Here is a 26,731-nt window from a genome sequence, read left to right on the forward strand (position 1 = left end):
ACCCTAATTTCGTCCGAGGACCTTTGCTTGGTGGCATGCAACTTTTGTTTGACCATTTTGAGGTACTTGGCACCCATCATTAGGAAATTTGTGAAGTTCCGTGATATGCCAGAAGCCAAAAGAAAAGCGTTGTAGCACAATCCGTGAAGTTGCGTGACATGCCGGAAATTAAAAGGAAGTGTTAGTGCGCAATCCGCAAAGTTCCATAACGTTCCGGAATGCAAAAAATGGATGATTACGTAATCCGTAAGGTTTTGCAACATTACGGAAAGAAAACAAGCATCGTTACGAAATTCGTAAAGTTTCGTAACGTTACGAAAAAAATCACCAAAAAAAGGCGAAGGGGGTGTATTTAGTAAACCGGGGGTGCAAATAGTAATTTTCGAATCTGGGCCCTTCTAGGGGTTTCTGGGCAATTTCTTGCTTAAGGTGGAAGCAACCTAGCTCATCTAGATGGCAACCACCTCCCCCGTTTTGTTAAAAAATGGGATTCTGGGGCTTCCGGGACACCCGTAATGCTTCCGTAAAATTCCCATAACCCTAAATAAGCATATTTCACCTAATACCGTTGAGAGGGAAGAGAAAAAAAAGAAGAAAATCAAATCATATATGCTTCCGTAACTTTTCCGTAAATTACGAAAGAAGGGGGGTGAACTTATCAAAATTGGGCGGGTGCAAATAGCAATTTCCAAATTTTGAATTGGGTCTTCCAGAATTTTTTTTTGGAGCTAGGTTGCTGGGCGGCAACCTCCTCCCCCTTTTTCCTATAAATAGGCTGAAGGGGGCTGTTCTAAGGACCCCGGAGCCCCCTGGCTATGTATTTCAACTGTTTTGGGTGAAAAAAATTGTTTCCGTGAAGAAAATCCAAGTCGAGGTGCTTCCGTAATGCTTCCGAGATATTTCCGTAAGCAAATCCGTGAAGGTTTTCATCCATTCTTCACCGTTCTCCATCCGTTCTTCGTTCTTCAACGGGTAAGTTTTTCGAATCCGAGGCTTTCAATTCATTTCTTGTTTTTTAAGCTTTCATCTTTGTTTCGTTCATTTTCAATTTCTTTTCTTCCGTCTTTAACCCGCTTTTACCGTTTATTTAAGCCGTTTTCTCACCTAATAAATGATAAAAATGAATTTCAATCGATCATTTGTGTTGTAATATCATTTAATTACTTTTAAAACAAAATCTAACTGATCGTTCACGTTGTAACCTAAGTTAAACAAAAAAAAGCAAAATAATAATAAAATAATCAAAATATCTTGAAAAATAATAATAAAATAAATCAAAATATCTTTGAATAAAATAATCAAAAAAATCAATCGGACGTTTTTCTTTGGAAGTTTCCTTGAATGAATTGATTAATAACCAAAGTGAAACTAAGGCTAAAATCAACTCACAAATCAAGCTTTGTCCGCAAAAATCACCAAAAACCGTTTCAAGGTCCAACGCCTTAAACGGTCCTCTTTGCTTTTATCGGTTAAACATGGACCGTTCAAAAGCATAAAATCAGCATGTAACTTTACCGCTTTTGCAAGAACTACGTAGGTCTGATTTCCTCATCGCAATTGAGGATACATAGGAGCAAAAGCCCCGCTTTTGTCGACCACCCTAAGAGATCGTTAATGGTCCAATGCCTTGACGTTTCTCTCCTTTCAAAAACAAGAGATCGTTAATGGTCCAACGCCTTAACATTTCTCTCCTTTCAAAATCAAAAGACCGTTTAATGGTCCAACACCTTAAATGACCTTTTGTTCAATAAAAACATATTTTGCAAAAAAAGACAAAAACAACTTAACCAAACACTTTGTTCCCAAAGAACTACGTAGGTGTGATTTCCTTATTGCAATTAAGGAATACGTAGGAGAAAGGGAAACACCCTCGTCGACCGCAAAAAGATAAAAAATATAAAAAGGAATAAAGACGTAAAAGGAAACTTAAAAATTGAAGTCATGTTTGCACATTTAATTAAAGGTTGTCGTCTCGTGTGACGGACGCGTGGGCTGCTAATACCTTCCCCGTGCGTAAATACAACTCCCGAACCTTTCACTTAAAGTTCGTAGATCACGTCTTTTCCGGTTTTTCCGACGTTTTCCTCAAATAAACGTTGGTGGCGACTCCGCGTGTATTCCTTTCTTGGAACACGCACCCGCGAGTCACGCGTCGCCCTCCCACCGAAGGGCAGGTTGCGACAGGTAGGATCAAGGATAGTGATCTACACTGATCATGCTGCAATCAAATATTTGCTGCGAAAAGCTAATTCTAAGCCACGATTGATTAGATGGATACTGCTGCTTCAAGAATTTGATTTGGTCATCAAGGAAAAAAAAGGATCTGAAAATGTGGTAGCCGGTCACCTATCCAGATTGGTTAATGAGGATGTCACCTCAAAGGAAGCTGAAATAAGAGATAAGTTTCCAGACGAATCCTTGTTTTTGATTGAAGGGAAACCCTGGTTTGCTGGCATGGCTAATTTTAAGGCAGCCGGGGTAATTCCTAAAGACCTCAATTGGCATCAAAGAAAGAGGTTCTTCTCTGATGCGCGACATTATGTTTGGGATGACCCCCACTTGTTCAAAATGGGTGCAGATAACCTCCTTATGAGATGTGTGACGAGTGAGGAAGCCAAAGGCATACTGTGGCATTGTCACAATTCACCGTGTGGTGGGCATTATGGCAGAAGCAAAACAGTAGCCAAGGTCTTACAATCAGGATTTTTTTGGCCAACAATGTTCAAAGATGCCCATCATCATGTCTTAAAATGCGACCAATGTTAGAGAATGGGGGGGATTTCTCGAAGAAATGAGATGCCTCTGCAAAACATTATGGAATTTGAAGTTTTTGATTGTTGGGGTATTGATTTCATGGGCCCTTTTCCTTCATCAATAGGGAATGAGTATATTCAAGTGGTTGTTGATTATGTATCTAAATGGGTGGAAGCTATGGCCACTGCAAGGAATAATGCTAAAACTATGGTGAAATTTATCAAGAAAAACATTTTTTCTCGATTTGGAGTACCTCGAATACTGATCAGTGATGGTGGTTCGCACTTCTGTAATACTCAACTCCAAAAGGTATTGGGACAATACCATGTGAATCATAGAGTGGCGTCCCCCTATGTCGCAACCTACCCATTGGCGGGAGGGTGACGAGAGACTCACGGGTACGTCTTCCAAGAAAGGAAAATGCGCAGAGTCGCCACCAACGTTTATTTGAGGAAAACGTCGGAAAAACCGGAAAAGACGTGGTCTACGAACTTTAAGTGTGAAAGGTTTGGGAGTTGTATTTACGCACGGGGAAGGTATTAGCACCCCACGCGTCTGTCGCAAGAGACGGCAACCTTTAATCAAGTGTGCGAATATGACTTCAATTTGTGTTATCTTCCCTTTTTTACGCTTTTTATGTCTTCTTATGCCTTTTAAATTTTTTATCTTTTTCTGGTCGACAAAGGTGTTTCCCTTGCTCCTACGTATTCCTCAATTGTGGTAAGGAAATCAGACCTACGTAGTTCTTTGAGAACTAAACGTTGATTAAATTATTTTTATCCTTTTTTGCAAGATATATTTTGACTGAATGAAAGGTCATTTAAGGCGTTGGACCATTAAACAATCTTTCGATTCTTTTGAAAGGAGAGAAAACATTAAGGCATTAGACCATTAATGATCTCTGGTTTTTTTTTTTTTGAAAGAGGTGACAAAGCTATGTGTTGATTTTAGGCTTTAGAAATCCTCGTTTAACCAATAAAAGTGGAAAAGATCATTTCAAGGCGTTGGACCTTAAAAATGGCTTTTTAGGTGATGACAAAAGCTTGGTTTATGAATTGATTTTAGCCTTAGTTTCACTTTGGTTATTAGTCAATTCGATTAAGAAAGAAAAATCCCAAAGAGAAACGTCCAATTGATTTTTTTTTATTATTTTATTAAAAGAAATTTTTTTATTATTATATTATTATTTTGCCTCTTTTTGGTTTTAAACGTGGTTACGGCATGACAGAACAGTCGGATTTCATTTTAACAGAAATTAAAAGATGTTACAATTCAAATGAAAGGTGGAAATTTATTTTATTTTTGATTAGGCGAGAGAACGACTTAAATAAATGACTAAAGCACGTCAAAAGGGGTACGGAAAGTAAATGAAATAATAATAAAAGCATGTGAAACAAATGGGGACCACTAAGGGTACATAGAATGAATTAAAAAGTTCGATTTCGGGAACTTACCAGTTGAAGACCAAAGAACGACGAAGAACGAACGAAGAACGATGAAGAACGGTGGAAAACCTTCACGAAATCGCCCACGGAAACTTCTCGGAAGCATCACGGAAGCGCCTCGGCTTGGATTTTCTTCACAGAAACAATTTTTCTCACTAATTTTAAGTGATTCTCAGATACTAGGAGGGTTGAACCTTTTTGTTCTACCCTCCTCCCCCTATTTATAGGGGAAAAGAGGTTGCTTCCACCAGAAGGCACCACCTTCTGTTGGAACATCCTGGAAGGCCCAAGTGGTCCTGATTACTATTTGCACACCCTTGTTTACTAAATACACCCCCTCTGCCCTTTTTTTGTTGATTCTTTTTTCGTAACATTACGGAACTTTACGAATTACGTAACGATACTTGTTTTCTTTCCGTATTGTCATGAAATCTTACAGATTACGTAATCATCCCTTCTTTGGCTTCCGGAATGTTACGAGACTTCACGGATTATGCAACAATGCTTCCTTTTGACTTCCGGCATGTCACGAAACTTCACGGATTGTGCAACAATGCTTCCTTTTGACTTTCGGCATGTCATGGAACTTCACAGATTGCCTAACGATGGGTATCAAGTACCTCGAAGTGGTCAAACGAGGGTCGCATCCCCACAAACAGATGGTCCCCGGACAAAATTAAGGTATGACAGTTGCCCCTCTTTACTTGTCTTTTATTTGAGATAAAAGGAAAATAAAGATAAGACACTAATTTCGTTCGAGCGGAACATCATTCGGCCGGTCAATATCCCCGCCAGCGGTACCTGCAAAAATCTTAAATATGATCAGCACCGAACGACCAACATCATCCTGATACTGCCGAATTCGTTCCTCTCGGTTGACACAAGGTGCAGAATGACCATAATTTGTTTCCACGTGCCATCAGACAAGATTGTGTCTGAATGGCGAAAAGGTGTGCGAAATGACCATAATTTGTCTTTGCATGTCATCGGGCTCGCCGCCTCTGGATGACAAAAGGGCGCAGAATGACCATAATTTGTCTCTACGTGTCATCGGACACGATTGTCTCCGAATGGCGAAAAGGTGTGCGGAATGACCATAATTTGTCTCTGCATGTCATCGGGCTCGCCGCCTCTGGATGACAAAAGGGCGCAGAATGACCATAATTTGTCTCTGCGTGCCATCGGACACGATTGTGTCTGAATGGCGAAAAGGTGAGCGGAATGACCATAATTTGTCTCCGCATGTCATCGGGCTCGCCGCCTCTGGATGACAAAAGGGCGTAGAATGACCATAATTTGTCTCTGCGTGCCATCGGACACGATTGTGTCTGAATGGCGAAAAGGTATGCGGAAAGACCATAATTTGTCTCCGCATGCCGCATGACCTCAGGGTCAGTATGACAGAGATTGTGGAGCGGCCAAAAAAAGCGATGCTCTTGCTCCTACGTATCCTCAATGAGGAACTCAGACCTACGTAGTTCTGGATAACTTGTGAGACTAAAATAGTCTCGGTGTTTTCTTCACTAAAAATGCGAACATGATTTAGTAAAGAGACAAAACTTCCAACTGATCAGAACAACATGTGCTTTTTGGATGAAAAATAACGTGTCTACTGGGGAAGGAGAGTATGCTGATGAAATTTTCTCATAACCACAAATGAGATTTTGGACGTTAGCATTTCATTTCTAAATGACCATTTAGAGGAAACACTGGCTTCAACAAAAAATAGAAGAAAATCACTCAAAGTGTATCAATCTCACACGCGTAAGTGTTTTCATCCTAATTCCGAACCATAGATATGTCATGACTTGATTTTTCAAATCATTTCCTATCAAATCAAAGACTACATGCGTAATCATGGATCAATAGGATTTTTTCTTGGGAATGGTTTGTTTCTTTGGGAAATTTGGTTCTGAGTATTCTCGGCCTTTTCCTTTTCTGTTTTTGTTTAGTGTGAGGTGAACAAGTCACTGACGCACAGGATTTCGGTTGGCAATCAAAGGGAGAGGACCACTTTAGGTTGTGGTTTCCTTTCTTTTTGTTTACTTGGTGACAATTCTGTATTGTTCAGATATTATCTGGTCCAAAGACCTTTCTGCACATTTCTTTTTCTTTCGATGTTTGATCGGGAATTTTCTTTCCTTTTTTTGCTCTCTCCCCCGCTTTTGATTGGGAATTTTCTTTCTTTGTTTTCTTCTGAGAGCAAGGATTGACATTCTCACCCTGGGTCAAGGTTTATGGTAAGTTGGGATTTCGGCTCAAGACTTGTAGAATTGCTGAACATGACATATGTCAGGGTTTGGTTTGTTCAGTGGTTCAGGGATAAAGGGGATGTCCCACATTATTTCCATGACACAAATGCAACAATGATGATTTGGAAATTTTATTCAAAACTGGTCATGCATGCACCTATGGGGACACTCAAGTGTCGAAAAATTTTTGGTCATGTGATGTTAGGGCTCATGATTCATTTTCTCTATTTTAGTCGACCCAGTGTTTCCAAAATATGTTCTTTTATCAATTTGTGCATTCATCCGAGTCTATTTTGGTCGTTCGGAAAAATTTTCACAGCATTCACCCTTCAGGTGTATACACATTTTTTTTCAAAAACTGGTTATGATCAGTGAAAATTTTTCAAAGAAAAGTTGGAAGTTATCTCCTTTCACAAGCATGTTGTTTTTTAGCTAGACAACTTTTTATTATTATTTTTTTCTTTTTTTCTTCCTTCTTTTTCTTTTCTTGCTTGCTCTTTTTTTTCTTTTCTTTTTTCCTTTCCCTTTTTAAGTTATTATCATTTATTCATTTTCTCTCCCTTTTTTTCTTTTTCTCACTAAAAAGATCGTGCGGACGCGGGCACACACTACCTACTTACGCCTAACCACAAGGTAAACGAAAAGAACGCACAAAATGATAAGTTGCAAAAACGGTGACGAAATAACTGAGAGCCATAACGCCAAAAAATTTTAACAGAAATGCAAAATAATAATAGCAAAGTTAGTAACCATATAGACAATAACAGAAAACAGCAATGTGAATAGCAATATTGACAATAAAGAAAACAGTAATGTCAATAACAAAAGTGCGGTGACCTCGGTCACATGGCTCCGCTTCCTCCCGAGAAACCAAGCAAGTCCGTCATTTCTTCATCCATACGAGCCTCCTCTGCCTCACCGGGGAATCCTGCGGGCTTCTCCCCTGCCTGGGCCTCGGGCCATGCGACCTCAGCCCTAAACTGCTCTGGAGTAGGGCATGCAAAAGGAGTGAAACCCTGCCCCTGCTGACTAAGGCTGAACCGGTAGAGACACTCATGTATCTGCACCTGCCCCCGGTGGTTGGCCGCTTGCTGGCGTACCAAGTGCTATAGATAACGCTCCATGCCTAGCGATCCAGCGGGATCGGCCTGATGAGGTGGTGGCGGTGCGTCTGAGGCCTGAGGTGCATCACCCTGCGTCTGCCTAGGCATGCAATACTTCTCAATGAAGGCCCGAGTGATCGGGAACCCCGAATGACAGGCAGAGGCCCGTGATCAATGCCGGAAATCCCAGGGCCCTGTTAGACTTATCCGGGTCTAGAGGGTGCCTGGTGGGTGGCATACCTGCAAACAAATAGATGACGTCAACAATCACCTGGGCCACGTGGACGCTTATCCGTGTCAGGATGGCATACACCAACTGGCACTTAGGCAGGGGGAGATCAGAATTATGATCGCTAGGCAGGACATTGCTGAGTTGCAGTGTCATCCACGTCTGGGTCAAGGTGGTCATGCTGGTGCACAAGATCCGCACCCGCCTCCCTGCAACGGTCCGGGCGAAATCCTGCCCCAATGTGCATAACAACTGGGCAATGGCCTCCTCGTCGAACCCGTCGGCCCTGTTCCTCCTCTGGCTGAACTCGCACTGCTGGCCTTCCTCCAACACTAGCGGGTCACCCAGGAACTGGCTGAGGGCATCTGCATCAAAGGCAATCCATTGACCCCTTACCCATGAACACATGTCTCGCACTCCCTCCTCTATAGGCCAAGCATTGGCATAGAACTCCAGGACTATCTCAAGGTCAAACTTAGCCATGGGAGTCACCCGCGACGTCCAATGTTTGCGAGCTATCTCCTCCTGAAAATTTGTATACTCATCCTCCCTAAGTTGGATGCACCTCTCTCTGTGGAACGACCATCCTTTGATGGCCTCAAAGCACTGCTGGTGCTCGGCGCTCCGGAAACGGTGGCTATCAAACTCGGGGGCGGCACTGGACCCTTCTGCCGCGGCGCCTCTCCTAGACCTCTTCGAGGAAAGCTTTTCCGGAGCCATTTCCTGTGGGGACAAACGTTTGGAAAGTTAATTTACAAGGAAGTGTCAATTTAAAGGCTGACCAAGTAACAATGGCATATAACTGCTTCCAACACAAACATCAATTTAGGGAAAACGCACATACATACTTTTATGATCATACATGCATGCGAGATGCTCGGTTACCTAAAAACATATTCATGCATATTCAAAGCATTTTGCTACCCAAATCATATACATGCATTTCTTTGCTAAACTTATACACATACATACTTGAAGTATTCCTGCTACCCAAAGATCATACGCACACATGTCTTTGCTAAATTTGTACACATGCATATTCAAAGAATCTTTGCTACAAAAGAAATTACATTTCATGTGTATTCAAGTATCTCACTACTCAAATTACATTTCAATTCAACAAGGTTTTTGGTGAGGTATCTTTTGCTATCTATATGCAACATACATATATCTTGTGAGGTATTTTGCCACCTAATCTACATCTATGTGTGCATGATGAACAACATTCTCAAACATCTAGGTGTAAGGCAAGCATCATGGTGCAGCCCAAAAAATCAGCCGCTGGCCAAAAGGGAAATCCCTTTCACAATGCTTTCATTTTCATGCTTTCTTGCACTCAAAACCAAAGGCTTGGATTCCTAGGTTCAAGTCCTTAATTTGGGCACTTATTCTAAACTCTACATGCTATCCATATACATGCAAGTCAGCCCCACAATCCAAAGTTCACAAAACCATGCCCAAATTTCATTGAGGCATTTCAACGAACACTTGGTGGCCGCACTTTTGGGTGCCAATAACAAGGGAATAGGGGCAATGTGGGTTGCCCCATTATTTCAGAACATAACCTAGGCCTAAGGCCTTCCCCTACAGCCCCCCAATTCAAAGAAACAAAGGACAAATTTGCCCCAAATTGTCTCACAGATTTGGTCAAATTATATACCATTCAAAGCATAAAAAGCATCAAAGGAAAGCTAGAAACCAAAGGGGTAGTGCACTTACTTGTATGGAGTGACCGAAAACACTAAGAATGGAAGCAAAAGCACAAAAATGGTGGCCTAGGGGTGAAAATCCACAAATCCCATGGGTGTTTGTGTTTTTTGAATGAGGGATGAGAGTTTTGGGTGGAGAAAAACTCCCTCTCCCTCGTTTTTATGTTTCCAGGTGCAGGGGTGCTAACCTGTATATTTTTATTTTTTTTTGGGAAGACACAAGTATGCGCTCTCTACGGGTCGGTGTTCGCTTACTCGAACCCCCTTTAGGGTAGATGAGGCATCCGATATTTACTTTAAAGACACAACAGTAATAATTACTGGGAGTTTAAAGGATACTAGGCTATCCCCCAACTGCGCTTTCCGCTTGTCCAGTGATGGGCATGAGATGATGATCTATCGATCGTGATCCTAGCCTCTACTTGCGTCCGTCCCTAAGTACTTGAAAGCAGGGAACGACATCGCACAGCAAACCGTGGCCGCGTTACCGTTTTACCTCGATTGGTTTTTGCCTTTAGACCCGTCCCGACATTTGACCACTGCCTAAGACGATTCTGCTCCTGTCATAAGATAACAAAATATGCATGTGTATGTGTATGCATGAGCGTTTTCAAATGCAATAATCCTTTTAGTGGAAGCTGGTCAGGTTCAGTTTTAATTAAATGCTTGGGGCATCCCATGGACTGAGCAAAAAGGCTCAGGTTATCAAATTTTGGACATAGTTTGAAACACAAAGTGAGGATCGGAACCTCAATTGCATATTCTTTTCTTTTAAAAGACTGTGATGAGAAATTACAATGGACAGGAATCCCTGGGGGAAACCAAGAAGGACATACACAAAAATAAAAGAACATGCAGTGACTTCCTCAATTGCCCCAGATCCTAAGCGTAGTATCGCTTGACAACATCGGAGTTCATGGGTGAAGATAGCTCCTCGCCATCCATGTTGGTGAGCACCAGAGCCCCTCCGAAAAAAGCCCTTTTTACAATGAAAGGCCCTTCGTAGTTTGGGGCCCACTTCCCTTGATTACCTTTAACAGCGTGGGACACCTTTTTCAGCACAAGGTCCCCCTCATGGAACTTGCGCGAGCGCACCTTCTTGTCGAACACATTCTTCATCCTTTGTTGATACAGGTGCCCATGGCTCATGGTCGTCAAACGTTTACCTTCAATAAGGTTGAGTTGGTCGTAGCGTGTTTGAGCCCACTCTGATTCTTCTAGGCCCGATTCCGATAGTATCCTCTGGGAAGGGACCTCTACCTCAAACAGGAGTACCGCTTTCATCCCATAAACCAAGGAGTACGGTGTTGCCCCAGCAGAAGTTCGTACCGAGGTTCGGTATCCATGCAGGGCAAAAGGCAACATCTCATGCCAATCTTTGTACGACATTGTCATCTTCTGAATAATTTTCTTAATATTCTTATTGGCTGCTTCCACGGCTCCGTTCATCTTTGGTCGGTAGAGCGTGGAATTGTGATGTTGGATTTTAAACTCCTCGCACATTTCCCCCATCATCTTGTTATTCAAGTTGGTGTCGTTGTCTGTGATAATCTTCCTTGGCAAACCATATCGACAGATGATTTCCCTGTTAATGAACCTAACCACCACACTCCTGGTGACGCTAGAGTATGACGCGACTTCGACCCACTTAGTGAAGTAATCAATTGCCACTAGGATGAAACGATGTCCATTTGCAGCTTTGGGTTCTATGGCCCCAATCACGTCTATTCCCCACATGGAAAATGGCCACGGCGCGGCCAAGACATTCAGAGGCAGGGGCGGAGCGTTGACATTGTCTGCGAATGTCTGGCATTTGTGACATCTCCTCACATGGAGACAGCAATCGCTCTCCATGGTGAGCCAATAGTAACCTGCCCTTAAGATTTTTCTAGCCATGGCGTGCCCATTAGCGTGCATACCAAAAGAGCCCTCATGGACTTCCCCAAACATGCTTTCTGCTTCCTTAGCATTCACGCAGCATAGCAGAACCATGTCATGGTTTCTCTTGTACAATATGCTTTCGCTCATGAAGAAGCCGGCCGCCAATCTCCTCAAGGTCCTTTTGTCGTTGTCGGAAGCCTCCGATGGGTACTCTTTGCTTTCAATGTATCGCTTGATATTGAAATACCAAGGCTTACCATCCCGTTCCTCTTCCACCTAACAGCAATGTGCGGATCTGCCACGACACCAGAACTCAATGTACGGTAGGTCCCCGTGCGGTGTTAGCTGGAACATGGACGCCAAAGTGGCAAGCACATTCGTCATCTGATTTTCCTTTCGGGGAACGTGATGGAAGGAGATCTCATCAAAGGAACCAGCCAACTCCTTGATATAGGCTTTGTAAGGTATCAACTCGAGGTCTCTAGTTTCCCATTCCCCTCTCAGCTGGTGGATCACCAGTGCTGAGTCCCCATACACCTTGAGTAGCTTAACATTGGAGTCAATTGCTGCCTGGACGGCCAGGGCACACACTTCATACTCAGCCATATTGTTGGTGCAGTCAAACCCCAGCCTGGCTGTGAAAGGTATACATTGATTGTCCGGAGAGACCAATACCGCTCCAACACCATCGCCTAAAACATTTAACGCTCCATCAAACCACACAATCCACTTGTCCCGGTCCTCGTCTAGCTTTTCCTCAAAAAAGGCCATGATGTCCTCATCCGGGAATTCGGGATGCATGGGTTGATAGTCGTTGAGAGGCTGCTGAGCCAAATAATCTGCCAAGGCGCTTCCATTTATCGCCTTTTGGCTGACGTAGACTATATTGAACTCGGATAGCAAAACCTGCCACCAGGCGATCCGCCCTGTGAGGGCAGGCTTCTCAAAGATGTACTTAACCGGGTCCATCTTGGATATCAACCAGGTGGTATGGCTCAGCATGTATTGTCTTAGACGGTGGGACGCCCAGACTAAAGCACAACACGTTCTTTTGAGCAGGGAGTAGTTCATTTCACAGGCCGTGAACTTCTTACTCAAGTAGTAGACCGCGTGCTCTCTCTTCCCGGAATCGTCATGTTGCTCCAGCATACATCCCATCGATTCGTCCAAAATTTTCATATACAAGATGAGAGGCCTTCCGGGTACCGGCGGCATAAACACGGGAGGGTTCATGAGACACAGTTTGATCCTTCCAAACGCCTCTTGAACATCCTCATTCCAGCGGACGGATTGGTTTTTGTGTAAAAGTTTGAATAACGGCTCACAGATAGCGGTGAGCTGTGATATGAATCTGGCAATGTAGTTCAAATGCCCCAAGAAACCTCAAACCTGCCTTTCGGTATGCGGTTCTGGCATCTCAAGGATGGCTTTCACCTTTTCGGGGTCCACCTCTATCCCTTTCTGGCTTACGATGAAACCTAGCAATTTCCCTGACTTAACCCCGAAGATGCACTTAGCGGGGTTTAACCTCAATTGATATTTCCTAAGCCTTTCTAACAACTTCCTCAAGTTGACAAGGTGTTCCTCCTCGGTCTTAGACTTGGCAATTATGTCGTCCACATAGACCTCGATCTCTCGGTGCATCATATCATGGAACAAAGCTACCATAGCCCGTTGATAAGTTGCCCTGGCGTTCTTGAGTCCAAAGGACATCACCTTATAACAGAACGTCCCCCACAGGGTGACGAAGGTAGTCTTTTCCATATCCTCCAGCGCCATTTTTATCTGATTGTAACCGAAGAACCCATCCATGAAGGAAAACAAAGCGAATTTGGTCGTATTATCCACGAGGGTATCGATGTGTGGCAGAGGAAAATTGTCCTTGGGACTGGCTCGATTCAGGTCCCGATAATCCACACACATTCGCACCTTCCCATCCTTCTTAGGGACTAGTACAATGTTGGCAACCCATTCTGGGTACCGGGCGACAGCCAAAAAACCAGTGTCAAATTGTTTCTTTACCTCTTCTTTTATCTTCAAGGATGTCTCGGGCTTCATCCTCCTCAATTTTTGTTTTACCGGGGAACACTCAGGATTTAGAGGTAATATGTGTTGTATGATGTCCGCACTCAAACTGGGCATATCTTGGTATGACCAGGCGAAGATGTCTTGGTAGCCTTTTAGCAGGGCTATCAATTCTTCATGGATGGGTGCGGTCATACCCGTGCCTATTTTTACTTCCATTTTCCCACTGTCGGTTCCTAAGTCCACTAGTTCTGTCTCTTCTTGATGAGGCCTCATCTCTTGGTCCTCATGGGCGACTATCTTCTCCAACTCCGGGGGAAGTCCCACATCTTCGTCCTCTCCACCCTCCGTCTGATCTGTTTCTTGCTTGAAATCGATTGTCAAGTCCCAGGTATTAATACCTTCGATGGACTCGTCGTCGGATCTGGCATTTTAAGCGTGAAGAAATAAACATGCAAATGAATGAGAATGGGTAGAGACGCAGGAACAGATGAAGAAAGATATTTATATTATAAATTTAGGAACAAAAGACATAAAGCCTTAACAAAAGGAAACTCTAAAGCCTACGCCCAACCCTAGAGTTTAAAAGCCACAAAGGGTTACATTATGTTTGTCGCGTAAATGTCTGGGCGCTCCTCCACTCGCCAATTTCCTAGTTGGAAACCAGGAGGGCATGGTCGTACCAAATTCGACCCACTCGGAGAGTCATCCTCGCATATCATAATGACTTGGCCTTCATGTCCTAGACTCGCGCTTATAAAGCTCCTACTGATGTGGCAGGGCGGGCCCCCTTTGACCTTTCGTCCCAATTACGAGCCTTGGCTTCCGCTCTTCCTTCCCGCAACACTCTTTCTTATGTCCGCCTGTGTGGGTTTATAACCTAACCCAAACTTCCCACGGTTTCCTCTAATGCTTATCAGGCTGGTTCTGCCGCCGTTGTTCTTGCCTAAACCCATTCTGGGCTCCTAACCATTGCCCAACATCACCTAGGCCACCATTACTGCCGTATCGGATAGGCAAGGTTGCCCAGAGAAGGAATCTACGGAGGCCATGCTTACTACCTCAAAAGACTAGAAGGCTGTTTCTAATGACTCCTCCGCGGCTTCCACATATGGCATAGAGGACGGGCAACTTACCAAGATGTCTTCCTCGCTCGACACAATAACCAAATGCCCCTCTACTACGAATTTCAATTTTTGGTGGAGTGTAGAGGGAACGACTCCCACCGAGTGAATCCACGGGAGTCCCAAAAGACAGCTGTAAGTCGGGTTAATATCTATTACTTGGAAGGTAACCTAACAGGTATTGGGGCCTATCTGTACAGGGAGGTTGATCTCCCCCCTAACCTCTCGGCGGGTGCCGTCGAAGGCACGGACCACCATGGAACTTGGCTTTAGATGGGAAGCATTAAACGGCAATTTCTCCAACGTGCTTTTGGTCATTACATTTAAACTGGAACCATTATCGATGAGTACCTTGGCCACGACGTGATCCATGCATTTGACGGACACATGCAAAGCCCTGTTATGCCCTCTCCCCTCGGCAGGGATTTCTTCTTCGGCGAAGGCGAGATAGTTGTTGGTGGTGATGTTATTGACGAGTCCTCCAAAGCCTTCTACAGAGATATCTTGGGCCACATGAGCTTCGTTCAAGACCTTCACTAGCAAAGCCCGATGAGGCTCAGAGCTCATGAGTAGTTCCAAAAGAGAGACCCTGGCCGGGGTTTTGTTGAGCTGCTCAATGACTTTGAACTTGCTTTGCGGAATAATGCGGAGGAACTCGCCTGCCTCCTCTAGCGATACTTCTTTCTTGCCACAGCCATCCCTTTTCTTCGGAAGACCTTTCACTTGAATATCCTCGTTCGGAGTGAGGGTCATTTTGTCATTTTGTTCTTCCACTATCTTTGTTTTCCCCTTAACGTTCGCGGGTTGTGTCGACAAGTCAGGAGGTGCAAACACGCGACCGCTGCGGGTCACGCCGCTCAACCCCGTGATATTGGTTACCTTGGCCGACAACGAGCTGATGTCGGTGGCTTCTTCCTTCCTTTCACTTGGAGGCGCATACCTCCACGAAACTGCGTGGTTGTTTCGGTATGGAAACGAAACAGGTTTAACTATCGAGGGGTATCGGGGCGCTTGGGGAGCTACGTCTTTGGTGAAATACACCACCAAAGGCTTAGGCCTTCCAAAACTTCTCTCATCTGCGGACTGCATACATATATGCTGCTCTTCACTCCCCTCATCGCTGACTTCCAGCCGGCCCCGATCTATCATCTGTTGCAACAGGTCCTCCACTGCTAAACATGTTTCCATGTCATGCAACTCGCCGGGATGCATCAAACAAGAATCCTCTTCATGCCCACCGTGGGGAATTACGCCCCCCTTTTGTAGGGCCTCATAGATAAACCTCCTGGGGGTCGTCACGTCCTTCAAAGGCTTAGACCTGGGCGGCTTACCTGACTCGACGGCATTAACTGCTCCCCCTCCATGATTGGCGAGCGGGTTTGTTTTCACGTTGGGCTAATCCTCTTGAAACGTCAGCCATCCGGCGTCTATCAAATGTTGGACCTTGTATTTAAGGGCCAGGCATTTTTCGGTAGAGTGGCCCAGGGTTTTCCCATGGTATGCGCAAATTGCGTCAGGGTTATACCACTTTAGGAAAGGAGATTGGTAGATCTTCCCGGGAGATATCACAGCCATTTGATTGGCGATGAGGGACGGCAAGAGGTCTTCATACGTCATGGGGATCGGGGTGAATTCTGGAGTTGGCCTTGGGGGAAAGTTCCTCATCACGTTGGAACCGGCGCCAAAGTGAGTGTTACCGGCCGGACGAGTCGTGGTTGGAGCCGGAGCTTGGGGGGCCTCCCTCTGGATGGGTGCGGGCGCTCTAGGCTGTACGGGCGCTGAATTGGAAGAGTCCCCAGCGCAAGCTGAGAAGCTCGGGTGATGCTGCGCGTACTGATGGGTACCATGAGAGGTCTGTGATGGCTTAACCCATGTGGGTGCTGAAGTGACGGCATGGGTATCTCTTTCCTTCCTTTTTGCCCAGTTGCTCCGATCCACCTAGCATTGGTACTTGTGGAGGCGACGTAATCGAACTTCCCTCTCTTCAAACCTACTTCGATTCTCTCCCCGGCGAATACCAAGTCCGCGAAGCTGGAGGGCATATAGCCTACCAACTTCTCATAGTAAAACACCGGTAAGGTGTCTACCATCATGGTAATCGTCTCCCTTTCGACCATGGGCGGGGCCACTTGTGCTGCCAGGTCCCTCCACCGCTGGGCGTACTCTTTAAAGGTTTCACTTTCCCTTTTAACCATGTTCTACAACTGAGTGCGATTGGGAGCCATATCGGAATTGTACTGATATTGCCTAAGGAAGGCGGTGATCAGATCCTTCCAAGTACGGATGCGGGAAGCTTCAAGATTAGTGTACCAAATGACCGCGGCTCCAGCCAAGCTATCTTGGAAAAAGTGCATTAACAATTTTTCATCCCTAGAATGCGCCCCCATCTTGCGACAATACATCTTGAGATGGTTTTTAGGACAAGTCATCCCTTTGTACTTGTCAAAATCAGGTACCTTGAATTTTGGGGGGATGACGACGTCCGGTACCAAGCAAAGATCCGCCATGTCCGTGAACAGATAGTCGCCAAAGCCTTCAACAGCTCTCAATCTCTCTTCGAGGAGATCGAGTTTCCTTCTTTCTTCTGCCGCTGGGGGAGGTCCCTCTGTGGACAAGAATATTGGTTGTGTTGGGAGGTTGGGTTGAGGCAGTACGTTGGGTGCCGAACCCTCGACGGGAACTGGAGGGTAGAAATCGACGTCTACTTGGGCATACTCTCTATGATCCTCATGAACCTCGTCTAACTGTCGAGGAGGCTCCCCTTCAAGGACAAGGGAAGGGACATGACCCGCGTCATCACGCATGACTGGTGCCGTGTAATTAGGTGGTAGTCCATGAGGGTAAGCCACCCGGTTGTATCCCAAATGGGGGTTGCTGATGTGCCCCAGTGTGCTCCTTTCTCGTCCTACCGCGTTTGGGAGAGGATGGTGTGCGGTAGCTAGGAGAGTTGGGTCTGCTTCGGCAGCTGAACTAACAGCGGCAGCGGTGGCCACGTTATTCTCCATGAGTTGTCTCATCCCTAACATGGCCTCCATCATGGAAGCCATTTGCTCTTTCAAAGCCGACATGTCGGCTTTCATCTGTTCATGTGTCTCCTCTTGGTCACCCATCGTCCTAGATTTGGATCTGGTGCGATAGGGATGCCTTGGGGTGCATTTAGTTATGGCATTTTTCCTAAAAAAACAAAACGTGAGGAGTAGGTAAGGAAAAATGAATGCATGCTAGAGATAAAATGCGGGAGTGATTTGATTCGCACTGATCTTTGGAGTAAAAACATGGGATAAACTCATTTTATTCAGAAAGTTATAACTAGTCAAGATCTGAGCGACAATACAAACTTCCTAGCGGTTTCTAATTATATGGGCCATTAAGTCTATCATATGCTGACAATAGCTGAGAAGTCCGTGGATCTCTTCGGGGGCGGAGTAGGTGTCTGCCATTGCTTTGGCCATGGCTAGTAATCGGGGAAGTTCTTGACTCCCGTTTAAGGTAAGAGCAAATCGGTCCATCCGCATTGTTGCCTCTTGATGTAACGAGTTGATCACCCTTCCTCTAGCCTCCTTTTTCGCGTACACTTGGGCATACTCGTCTGCCACCTTATGCTCGTGGGCCGTGGCTGGATTTAGTTCTTCTTGGTACTTGTTGATGATGGCTAACATGTTGGTCTCTGTCTCGCGTAAACGCTGAGACAAGTTTCTTTTGGACCTTGAGCAAGAAGCTAACTCCTCTTTCAAGACCATGCTATGTGCTCGTGATTGGTCTTTCTCTTCCCTTTGAAGCTTGAGCTCACTGTTGCTGCCCCACAAAGCTCCACGAAATTTGTCTCGGCCCTGCTCTTCCTTGCGAGCCCTCTTGGTTTCTTGTTCAAGGGGTCTTGCGGTAGCTGCATTTTCTTCTCGTAACCCAGCACACTTTTTCCGGACGTCTGTAGCGACCAACTTGAATTTTTCTTTGGCAAGTCTTGCTTTTCCTAGTTCGATTTTTAGAGCTAGGACTTCTTCATCCTCTTCCAAAGCTTCGAAGTTCTCCTCATTGATAATTTTCAATTTGGAGAGTCAATCTAACCCTCGTGTACGAACTTTCAGCCATTCATGATAACCACCGATGATGCCATTACGAATGCCCCTAAGTTCTTTATCTTTCCTTAACGGGTCTTCCCATGCCTTATGGACTCTTTGTATAACCTTGAAACTTTGCGCGCCGAAATCTCTCACAAGGAAAGGAGAAAGGCTCTCTTCCGTCGGTGCTCCCCTCATGGGGTATCCTAACTGTCTTATAGCAAGTGCGGGATTGTAGTTAATGCAACCCCTCGTTCCTATCAACGGGATGTTTGGGTAGTCCCCACATGAGAAGATAACTCCCTCCTTTCCTTCCTTCCATCGAGGAAACCAGTTGATTGTTCTGCCTCCTATCCCAGCCAAGTGTTGGTCCCAATCTACTCTTCTCTTTTTGACACATGAGCGATGGCTTCGGAGCGGACATGGATGCCTTATGTCTTGTTGGAGTAGGTGCGAAACCAACCATACACAAAGAGCGGGTAAACAGAAGATGATCTGTGCGCTACTCTTCTCGCACCTTCGGTCAAATGTGTCAAATAAGTCCGCCAAGATAGCTACCACCGGGCTCTCTTTGCTATGGTGATATGCAAGGAAAGCATCAATTGCGGCTAGGTCCACCAAACCATCCATGTTTGGAAATAGGACAACCCCAAATATTAGCAATGCTAATACGTCCATATACGGGACCCACTCCTCTTGATTCGCCATATCCTTTGCCTTGTCTTCTAAGTACTTTCGTGGTAGACCCACTACGCCGTTTCGAGTTTGCTTTACACGATCCAATTCTCTTGCCGAATCCCTGACCACAACTGCAATCTTGCCCAAGGAGGGAAGAAATCCGGAGAAAAGATACGGTTTCCTTCCCCCAAGAGGACATCCTAGAATCTCCTCAAATTCTTCAATAGTCGGTACTAATTGGAAGTCTCCAAACGTGAAGCATCTCAAAGGCTGGTCATAATATTGGGTGAGTGATACAACGGCTTCCGTGGATATCTCTGCTATGGTCAAATCTAAAATATTTCCATACGCCTTGCGGAAGGCTTGCATTTGGAGAGGTCTCATCAACCGCCCCAACTCCTTAATGCTGGCGATATCTAGGCCCTTAATCTTTACTTGATAAAACCTTTTTCCAGTTTGATTTGTTCCCATGTTTTACTAAAGTGAAACAAAAACCCAGTGCGAATTAAAACTCTTACATCTATCATGGGTGGAATGGATGAATGCATGAAGAAATGCATATGACACATATGCAATTTATGAATACGGGAGCCCGGGAAATTGTCTCCCTCTTAGATACAACGTCTTGGGGTAGAGCATATGTATTTAAGGAGGTGACACGGACCTTCCGTTGGTTTGCCAAAGAGAGGGGATCAAGACAAAACCCGTGCATGATAAGGCACAACATGGGAATGTACATAGTACGACACTATCCACAAACAAATATAATCAAAGGGGTACACGACATTTGACTACATGCATGGCAGTGTAAAAAATGTCACGCAGCGTGTTTACTTCGTGCCCCTATTTTAGGGACCTACATGGGAGGGAGCTAAAAGGGCTTTTAGTGATAATTTCCAAGGTGGTCATATCTCTTGATGGTCTCTAGAGGTATCATCCCCTTCGAAGAACATATTGCAGCAGTAGGGACTACTAGCAACAATATGTTATCAAAGAGAAAAAACTCTAGATGAGGGTTCACTGTAACCAAGCAAGTCGGAGACCTAGCATGATCACAGATTCACCTCCACTCCTTATGTTCCCACGAACCCGGGCATAGGGCCCTTTTTCAACTCACCGTGTGTGCAAATAGTGTTGGTGTTTGTGTGCATCAAATGAATAAATATTTACCTCATGCATACATTTTAAAACACACTAAAAGATCAAAAGAGTTTATATACACAAGAACATAAGAAAAAAGACAAAGAAAAAGAACAAAAGGGAAGTCATAGTAAAGAAAGCACACAGATTGATTGGCCTAACTCTCTAACAATGGTCCCCGATGGAGTCGCCAACTGTTGCAACCTACCCTTCGGCGGGAGGGCGATGCAAGACTCACGGGTGCGTCTTCCAAGAAAGGAAAATGTGCGGAGTCGCCACCAACGTTTATTCGAGGAAAACGTCAGAAAAACCGGAAATGACGTGGTCTACGAACTTTAAGTGTGAAAGGTTCGGGAGTTGTATTTACGCACGGGGAAGGTATTAGCACCCCACGCGTCCGTCACAAGGGACGCCAGCCTTTAATCAAGTGTGCGAATATGACTTCAATTTGTGTTATCTTCCCTTTTTTACGCTTTTTATGTCTTTTTATGCCTTTTATATTTTTTATCTTTTTGTGGTCGACAAAGGTGTTTCCCTTGCTCCTACGTATTCCTCAACTATGATAAGGAAATCAGACCTATTTTTTAGGTTTTTCTGCCTCTTTTTTTAGGTGTTATTTGATGGAAACAGGGAACGACAATAATTTTTTTGGGTTCTTTGACGTCCAAAAATGACAAATAGTGCCCCTCCAATGTCTTACGTCACTCGCACACCCACGAAAACAAACCCCAAACATGGGTGCTTATATAAAAAAGGGTCTGATTCCTATTTTTTTGGTTTTTTAGCCTCTTTTTTTAGGTGTTATTTGATGGAACCAAGGAACGGAAATAATTTTTTTGGGTTCTTTGACGTCCAAACATGACAAATAGCGCCCCTCCAATGTCTTACGTCACTCGCACACCCACAAAAAAAACCCCAAACATGGGTACTTAAACATAAAAAAAGGTTTGATTCCTATTTTTTTGGTTTTTCTGCCTCTTTTTTTAGGTGTTATTTGATGGAACCAGAGAACGGCAATAATTTTTTTGGGTTCTTTGACGTCCAAACATGACAAATAGCACCCCTCCAATGTCTTACACCACTCGCACACCCACGAAAAAAACCCCAAACATGGGTACTTAAACATAAAAAAGTGTCTGATTCCTATTTTTTTGGTTTTTCTGCCTCTTTTTTTAGGTTTTATTTGATGGAACCAGGGAACAGCAATAATTTTTTTGGGTTCTTTGACGTCCATACATGACAAATATCACCCCTCCAATGTCTTACGCCACTCGCACACCCACAAAAAAAAACCCCAAACATGGGTACTTAAACATAAAAAAAGGTCTGATTCCTATTTTTTTGGTTTTTCTGCCTCTTTTTTTAGGTGTTATTTGATGGAACTAGGGAACGGCAATAATTTTTTTGGGTTCTTTGACTTCCAAACATGACAAATAGTGCCCCTCCAATGTCTTACGCCACTCGCACACCCACGAAAAAAACCCCAAACATAGGTACTGAAACATCAAAAAAAGGATCTGATTCCTATTTTTTTGGATTTCTTGCCTCTTTTCTAAAAAAATTTATTTTTAATGAAAAAAACAATCCAAAACTTCGCTTACGGACCACGACCGGAATCATAATCGATACGTCAGTTAATATCATAAAATAATAAACTGTGCAAAACAAGTCAACTATATTAAACTAAAAAGTGTAACAAATACAAAAAATCATGTCAATTACAAAACAAAAAATAAATACAATAATCAATGCTCTGTGCGTCGTCTCTGTCGAGCCCTGACACTTCCATCAGCACTGGCTCCTCCTCTGGCGATCGTCTGGCAATCCTACATAATATCATATAACTTTGTGCCTGCAGTGACCATCTTAAGGTTGAGCGCACGCTCCAACCTCTATGCAATCGCCTCATAGCCGTCGTAATCATCTTGTGACAGTCATTAAAAACATTTATTATAAAATTTAAAATAAATAAAAACTCATCAAACATTAAACGCGCAAAAAATCTTATCACTGCATGTGGAGGGGCGTCAAATGCCACTGGAACCTGGGGGGTGGGCAGCTGCATGTACTCCTCAGGGTCTGCGGCAGGTGCATCTCTAGGCTGGTCACCTGCCTGGGTTGGTATCATGAAAGGGTGAGATATCCAAAAAAACCACTCCATGTAATCCGCAAATACCTGCCCAGGCACTAAACAAAGCTCACCCACAGCTAGTACGTGGTCCGCAAAATGCATCCATCTGTCATCTATATCATCATGTGACAATCGAGCACTAACAGGCGGCGGAGGGATGCTCTGAATGTAACCAAACTGCCGTAGCACCCTCTCCGGTCGAGCTGTGACCACCATAGGACCCCATCTCAGCTGACCCTGGAATGATGAAATCAGCTCAAAGGCCCTAACCCCCCGATGCTCAGTATAAGGCAACCAGGACACATCTGTGACGGTCAAAGCATCACAACGTGCCCTGTACGGTGCTCCTGTGATTCCTTTCATATGCGCCTTCGACGTCAGCCACCGGGAAGCACATGGGGACGTCTCCTGGTATGTATCATCTGTGACGCACTGATGCACACTAGGAAAGTGCTCATAGATCCAATACTACAAAAAAAATGAGGTTAACATAACATAAAAACATGTTTAAATCATAATCGAACGTAACATTTAAAAACACAAAATTTACCTGTAATAGAGTTAGGTACCCCGCCATCTGTCGTGTGGTGGTCCTAGAAGCCTCATCTAACTGGTCATAGATATGAACCAGCGCGACAACTCCCCAAGCATAACCACCACTCTGACCCAGGTCGCGAAAAGCGTCTAGGTACACCACATGAATATATGTTGCACTCTTATTATCAAAATGAGTGCAACCGACCAGGTGCAGCAGATAAGCACGAGCTGCTACAATCCACCACTGGGCCTGACATCTCATCTCATAAATGTCTCGAACCCATCCTAGTCGTACGTATGCCCCACGTGATCGTGCTGTCTCGGCTCTAGCCTCCTCCGCAAACACCTCTAGCAACTCGGTCAACAAAAATATCGCCTCCTCCACAGAAAGAGCATGAAAGTTGTGCAACGCGCCAGTGATAGGCAAATGGAGGAGTGACGACACATCATCCAATGTGATCGTCAACTCTCCTACCGGAAGGTGGAAGGTGTTGGTCTCGTTGTGCCACCTCTCCACAAATGCGGATATAAGTCCAGCATCGCCAGTAATAACTGAACAATTGATCAGTGGACTTAATCCTGTGGCACCAACCAGTCCTTCAATCTCAGGCACTGGCCTCTCAATCAATGTCACCTTCCTCCCATGTGACACCAACTTCAAATCAGGACGTTCCTGATTTGAAGTACAAATTATACAATTATAAAAAAAAAATTAATGACAAACAAATCAACAATGATAAATAATTAACAAATTAAAATACATGTCCACTCGAAACGGCGTGTGCAACATGGTCCGCAAATGATGTCAGCACTGATGGGTCACGTGGCCCACCTGCGAATCCCTCAGCATCATCAGCATGTGACCCCTCAGCACCATCATCACCTTGTACGTCCGCAATCATCTCTGGTGCATCCTCAGCTATATCAAGGACATCCTCAGTCATGTCAGGAACATCCTCAGCCATATCAGGTGCATCCCCAGTCATCTGATGAACCCGTTGCCTACGGGTTGTTGCAGTAGGCCTACGCCTCTCGGAAACATCAACTGCATCATGGTCATCATGTCTATCTCTGCCTATAAGTCTACTTATAGCACGACCTAAACCTCGTGTTCTAGCCATGATCTGCAAATCATGTGGAACACGTATTTTTTTCGGTCAAAACATACACAACTTTCTTTATAAAATTATTATTATCTTTTATGTATTTATTGATTTTTATTAATATGTATAAAATAACCTTAAACAATATCTTTAAATATGTAGTTAAAAAATTATTATTTTTCTTCTTACGGATCAAGTTACGGATCAACTTGATCCGTAAGAAGAAAACCAAGCAAGGACAATTTCGTCATTTTTATAGAATGCTGGGTGCACCTAGCAACATTCTTGCTAGACGGAGAGTGAGCAATCCAATGTGCTAAAAGCTGAACCGAAGTCTGTACTTGAACTACAAGTGAGTTTACCATTAAGCTAAATGATTAAGTTATAGAACAAACACAAAAAATGTTATATATTATAATAAAATTATAGTATGTATATATATAATATAATTTTATTATAATCAATATATTTATTTATAATATTATAATTTTATTATGTATAACTGAGACACCAAGTTCTCAATTAGACATATGTCTCAACAAACCAACGTAAAGACATTGACATAAATGCATGTTGATCTTTGACTGTGAAATATAAAGAATTCTAACATTACTCTAATTACTCCATATACTTTCAAACAATAAAATATAATATTTTTATTATATCTCATCCAAAAACATATTTCTTATTTTGTTCTATTTTATTCCATTTATTTCCGTTTAATCAATAGATATATTAAATGTGTCCAACATCCAAACCAAAATTACAGGTATCGCATTGTACTATTTTTTCACTTTTCATTTTTCTTTTGCATTTTTTAAAATAAAGGCTCTGCTTTGCTTTTTATTTTTTTTCCGTACCGGCTACTCATCTAGATCATTATTAAATATCCAAACATAACCTAAATGCCTAATAGCCCAAACGACAATCTATTTCATATAAAAATAATGACTAGAAGAACTCGCCTAACCAAGTCTCGCTTTGTTCATGTCCAAGTCTCATTTGAGGTGATTTGATAAAACGCCTTCCAGTTTTGAGAAAGCATTCACACGCAAGGGCCAAGTTGCTCCAAGCAAAGTTTGTAACCGACTCATTTGTTTATTGTTACGTGTCAGAAGCTAGTAAACAAGAAAGGAGTCAGTTCAAATATTATTTTCCTCTTTATTGTTACATCGAGAAAAGGCAAAAAGTGGGCATTAGGGCTAGGAAGGGCAGGTGCTGCACCACTTGCTCATAACTCATCTCTGGATCCTCCATCTTTTCCTTGATCATTGAAGGATGCATATACCTTAATTATTGACTCATAGATTTGAACCCCTTTCAAGTATTCATCTTTGTGTAGAAACTGCAAAAAGGAGAACCAAAGCTCAAGTCAAAGTTAAACTGAAAAACAGATCTAGTCAATCAAGAGAGATGCTTGCAATAGAATGGTAGTCAACCGGGACACGAAGACTCCTAATGCAAGACACCCTCTTACTCTTTTTTGAAGACACGCTTTTAGTGATTTATTCTCGACAGGAGGAAAGTCTCAGACAAAAATTTGACCAAAAGCGATCACCCATAGCATCACTTAAGAAAACAGAATGGCAGTTTCCAAACTTTCTTTTAAAGTCAGTTTATTCCAAACACAATATTTATCCATTTCATAATCATCATCATAGCCTTCATAGAGGTAAGTCAATCTGGAATGTTAAAATTTAACACCCACTTTTAAATAATTTAGGCTTCAACTCCTAAAGCCTAACCAGAATTAATCCCCATCCCCCAAACAAAAAATAATGTCCTCCACTATTTGTTTTGTTTGAAGACTAAAAATATCTAAATTAATTTCTCAATTTCAGCACGTTCCATTCTTTTAGCATTAGCTTTATTTTCCATATAAACATCCAAATACGGTTCACGGTAAGCACGGTCAAAAAACAAAAAATAGAGTGATTACAGTCATCTTAAACATGCATCCACACCCTACACATATACACAAACCAAAATAGGAAGGCACCTTCACCAGGCCAAAGCTTGAAAGAAAGTAATGACCAGAACAAAATTGAACCAACTGACACAACAGAACTTATAATGAACAGTTACATCATACTTCAATAGACACAAACCACAAAAGCTTATCATAAAGCTTGGAGCCATGTGCAGGAGCCCCAACGGCATTAATGACCAGCCACCAGGGGTTCCTCTCCGCGTAGAACGGCCTGTAACTCCCCTCGGAGTCGAGGTTGGCGCGGAAGGGGTGGTGGGCCCACTTGGAGTGTTCGGAGGGGACCACGTCGGTGTGGGAGTAGAGGAGGATGGATTCTAGGGTTGGGTCCGTGCCTTCTCATTTCAGAAGGACCAGTGGCTTCCCTGGAACGAACTCGATGGTTTGGGATTCGAGGGAGAGGGATTTGGCTTGGGATGTGAGAAATGAGGCGGATTAATGGTAGCGCGGAGTGGGTTGGGCGGTGTCGATTTGAAGGTATTGCTGGAATCGGGATATGATGCTGCTTTCTTCTGATTCTGTTTCGATTGCTATTGTTGCGAACAAGAGTACAGGAGGATGGTTCTGCGATTAAA

The 26,731-nt window shown here is 43.7% G+C and overlaps 1 protein-coding gene and 1 long non-coding RNA gene across 2 annotated transcripts; both read right to left on the reverse strand.

Moving 5' to 3' along the window:
• Nucleotides 1–22,143: 22,143 nt before the first annotated feature.
• Nucleotides 22,144–24,052, reverse strand: LOC114405041 (protein MAIN-LIKE 1-like). The gene is made up of 4 exons (XM_028367734.1): nt 23,828–24,052; nt 23,080–23,577; nt 22,443–22,997; nt 22,144–22,224 (listed from the first exon to the last, which is right to left on the reverse strand). The coding sequence occupies exons 1-4, from the start codon at nt 24,050–24,052 to the stop codon at nt 22,144–22,146; spliced, it is 1,359 nt and encodes a 452-aa protein (XP_028223535.1).
• Nucleotides 24,053–25,117: 1,065 nt separating this feature from the next.
• LOC114406309 lies at nt 25,118–26,491 on the reverse strand. The gene is made up of 2 exons (XR_003665399.1): nt 26,262–26,491; nt 25,118–25,514 (listed from the first exon to the last, which is right to left on the reverse strand). It is a non-coding gene; the product is annotated as an uncharacterized LOC114406309 (long non-coding RNA).
• Nucleotides 26,492–26,731: the final 240 nt, after the last annotated feature.

Source organism: Glycine soja, chromosome 3 (genome assembly GCF_004193775.1).
Source record: "Glycine soja cultivar W05 chromosome 3, ASM419377v2, whole genome shotgun sequence".
Lineage (NCBI taxonomy): Eukaryota > Viridiplantae > Streptophyta > Magnoliopsida > Fabales > Fabaceae > Glycine > Glycine soja.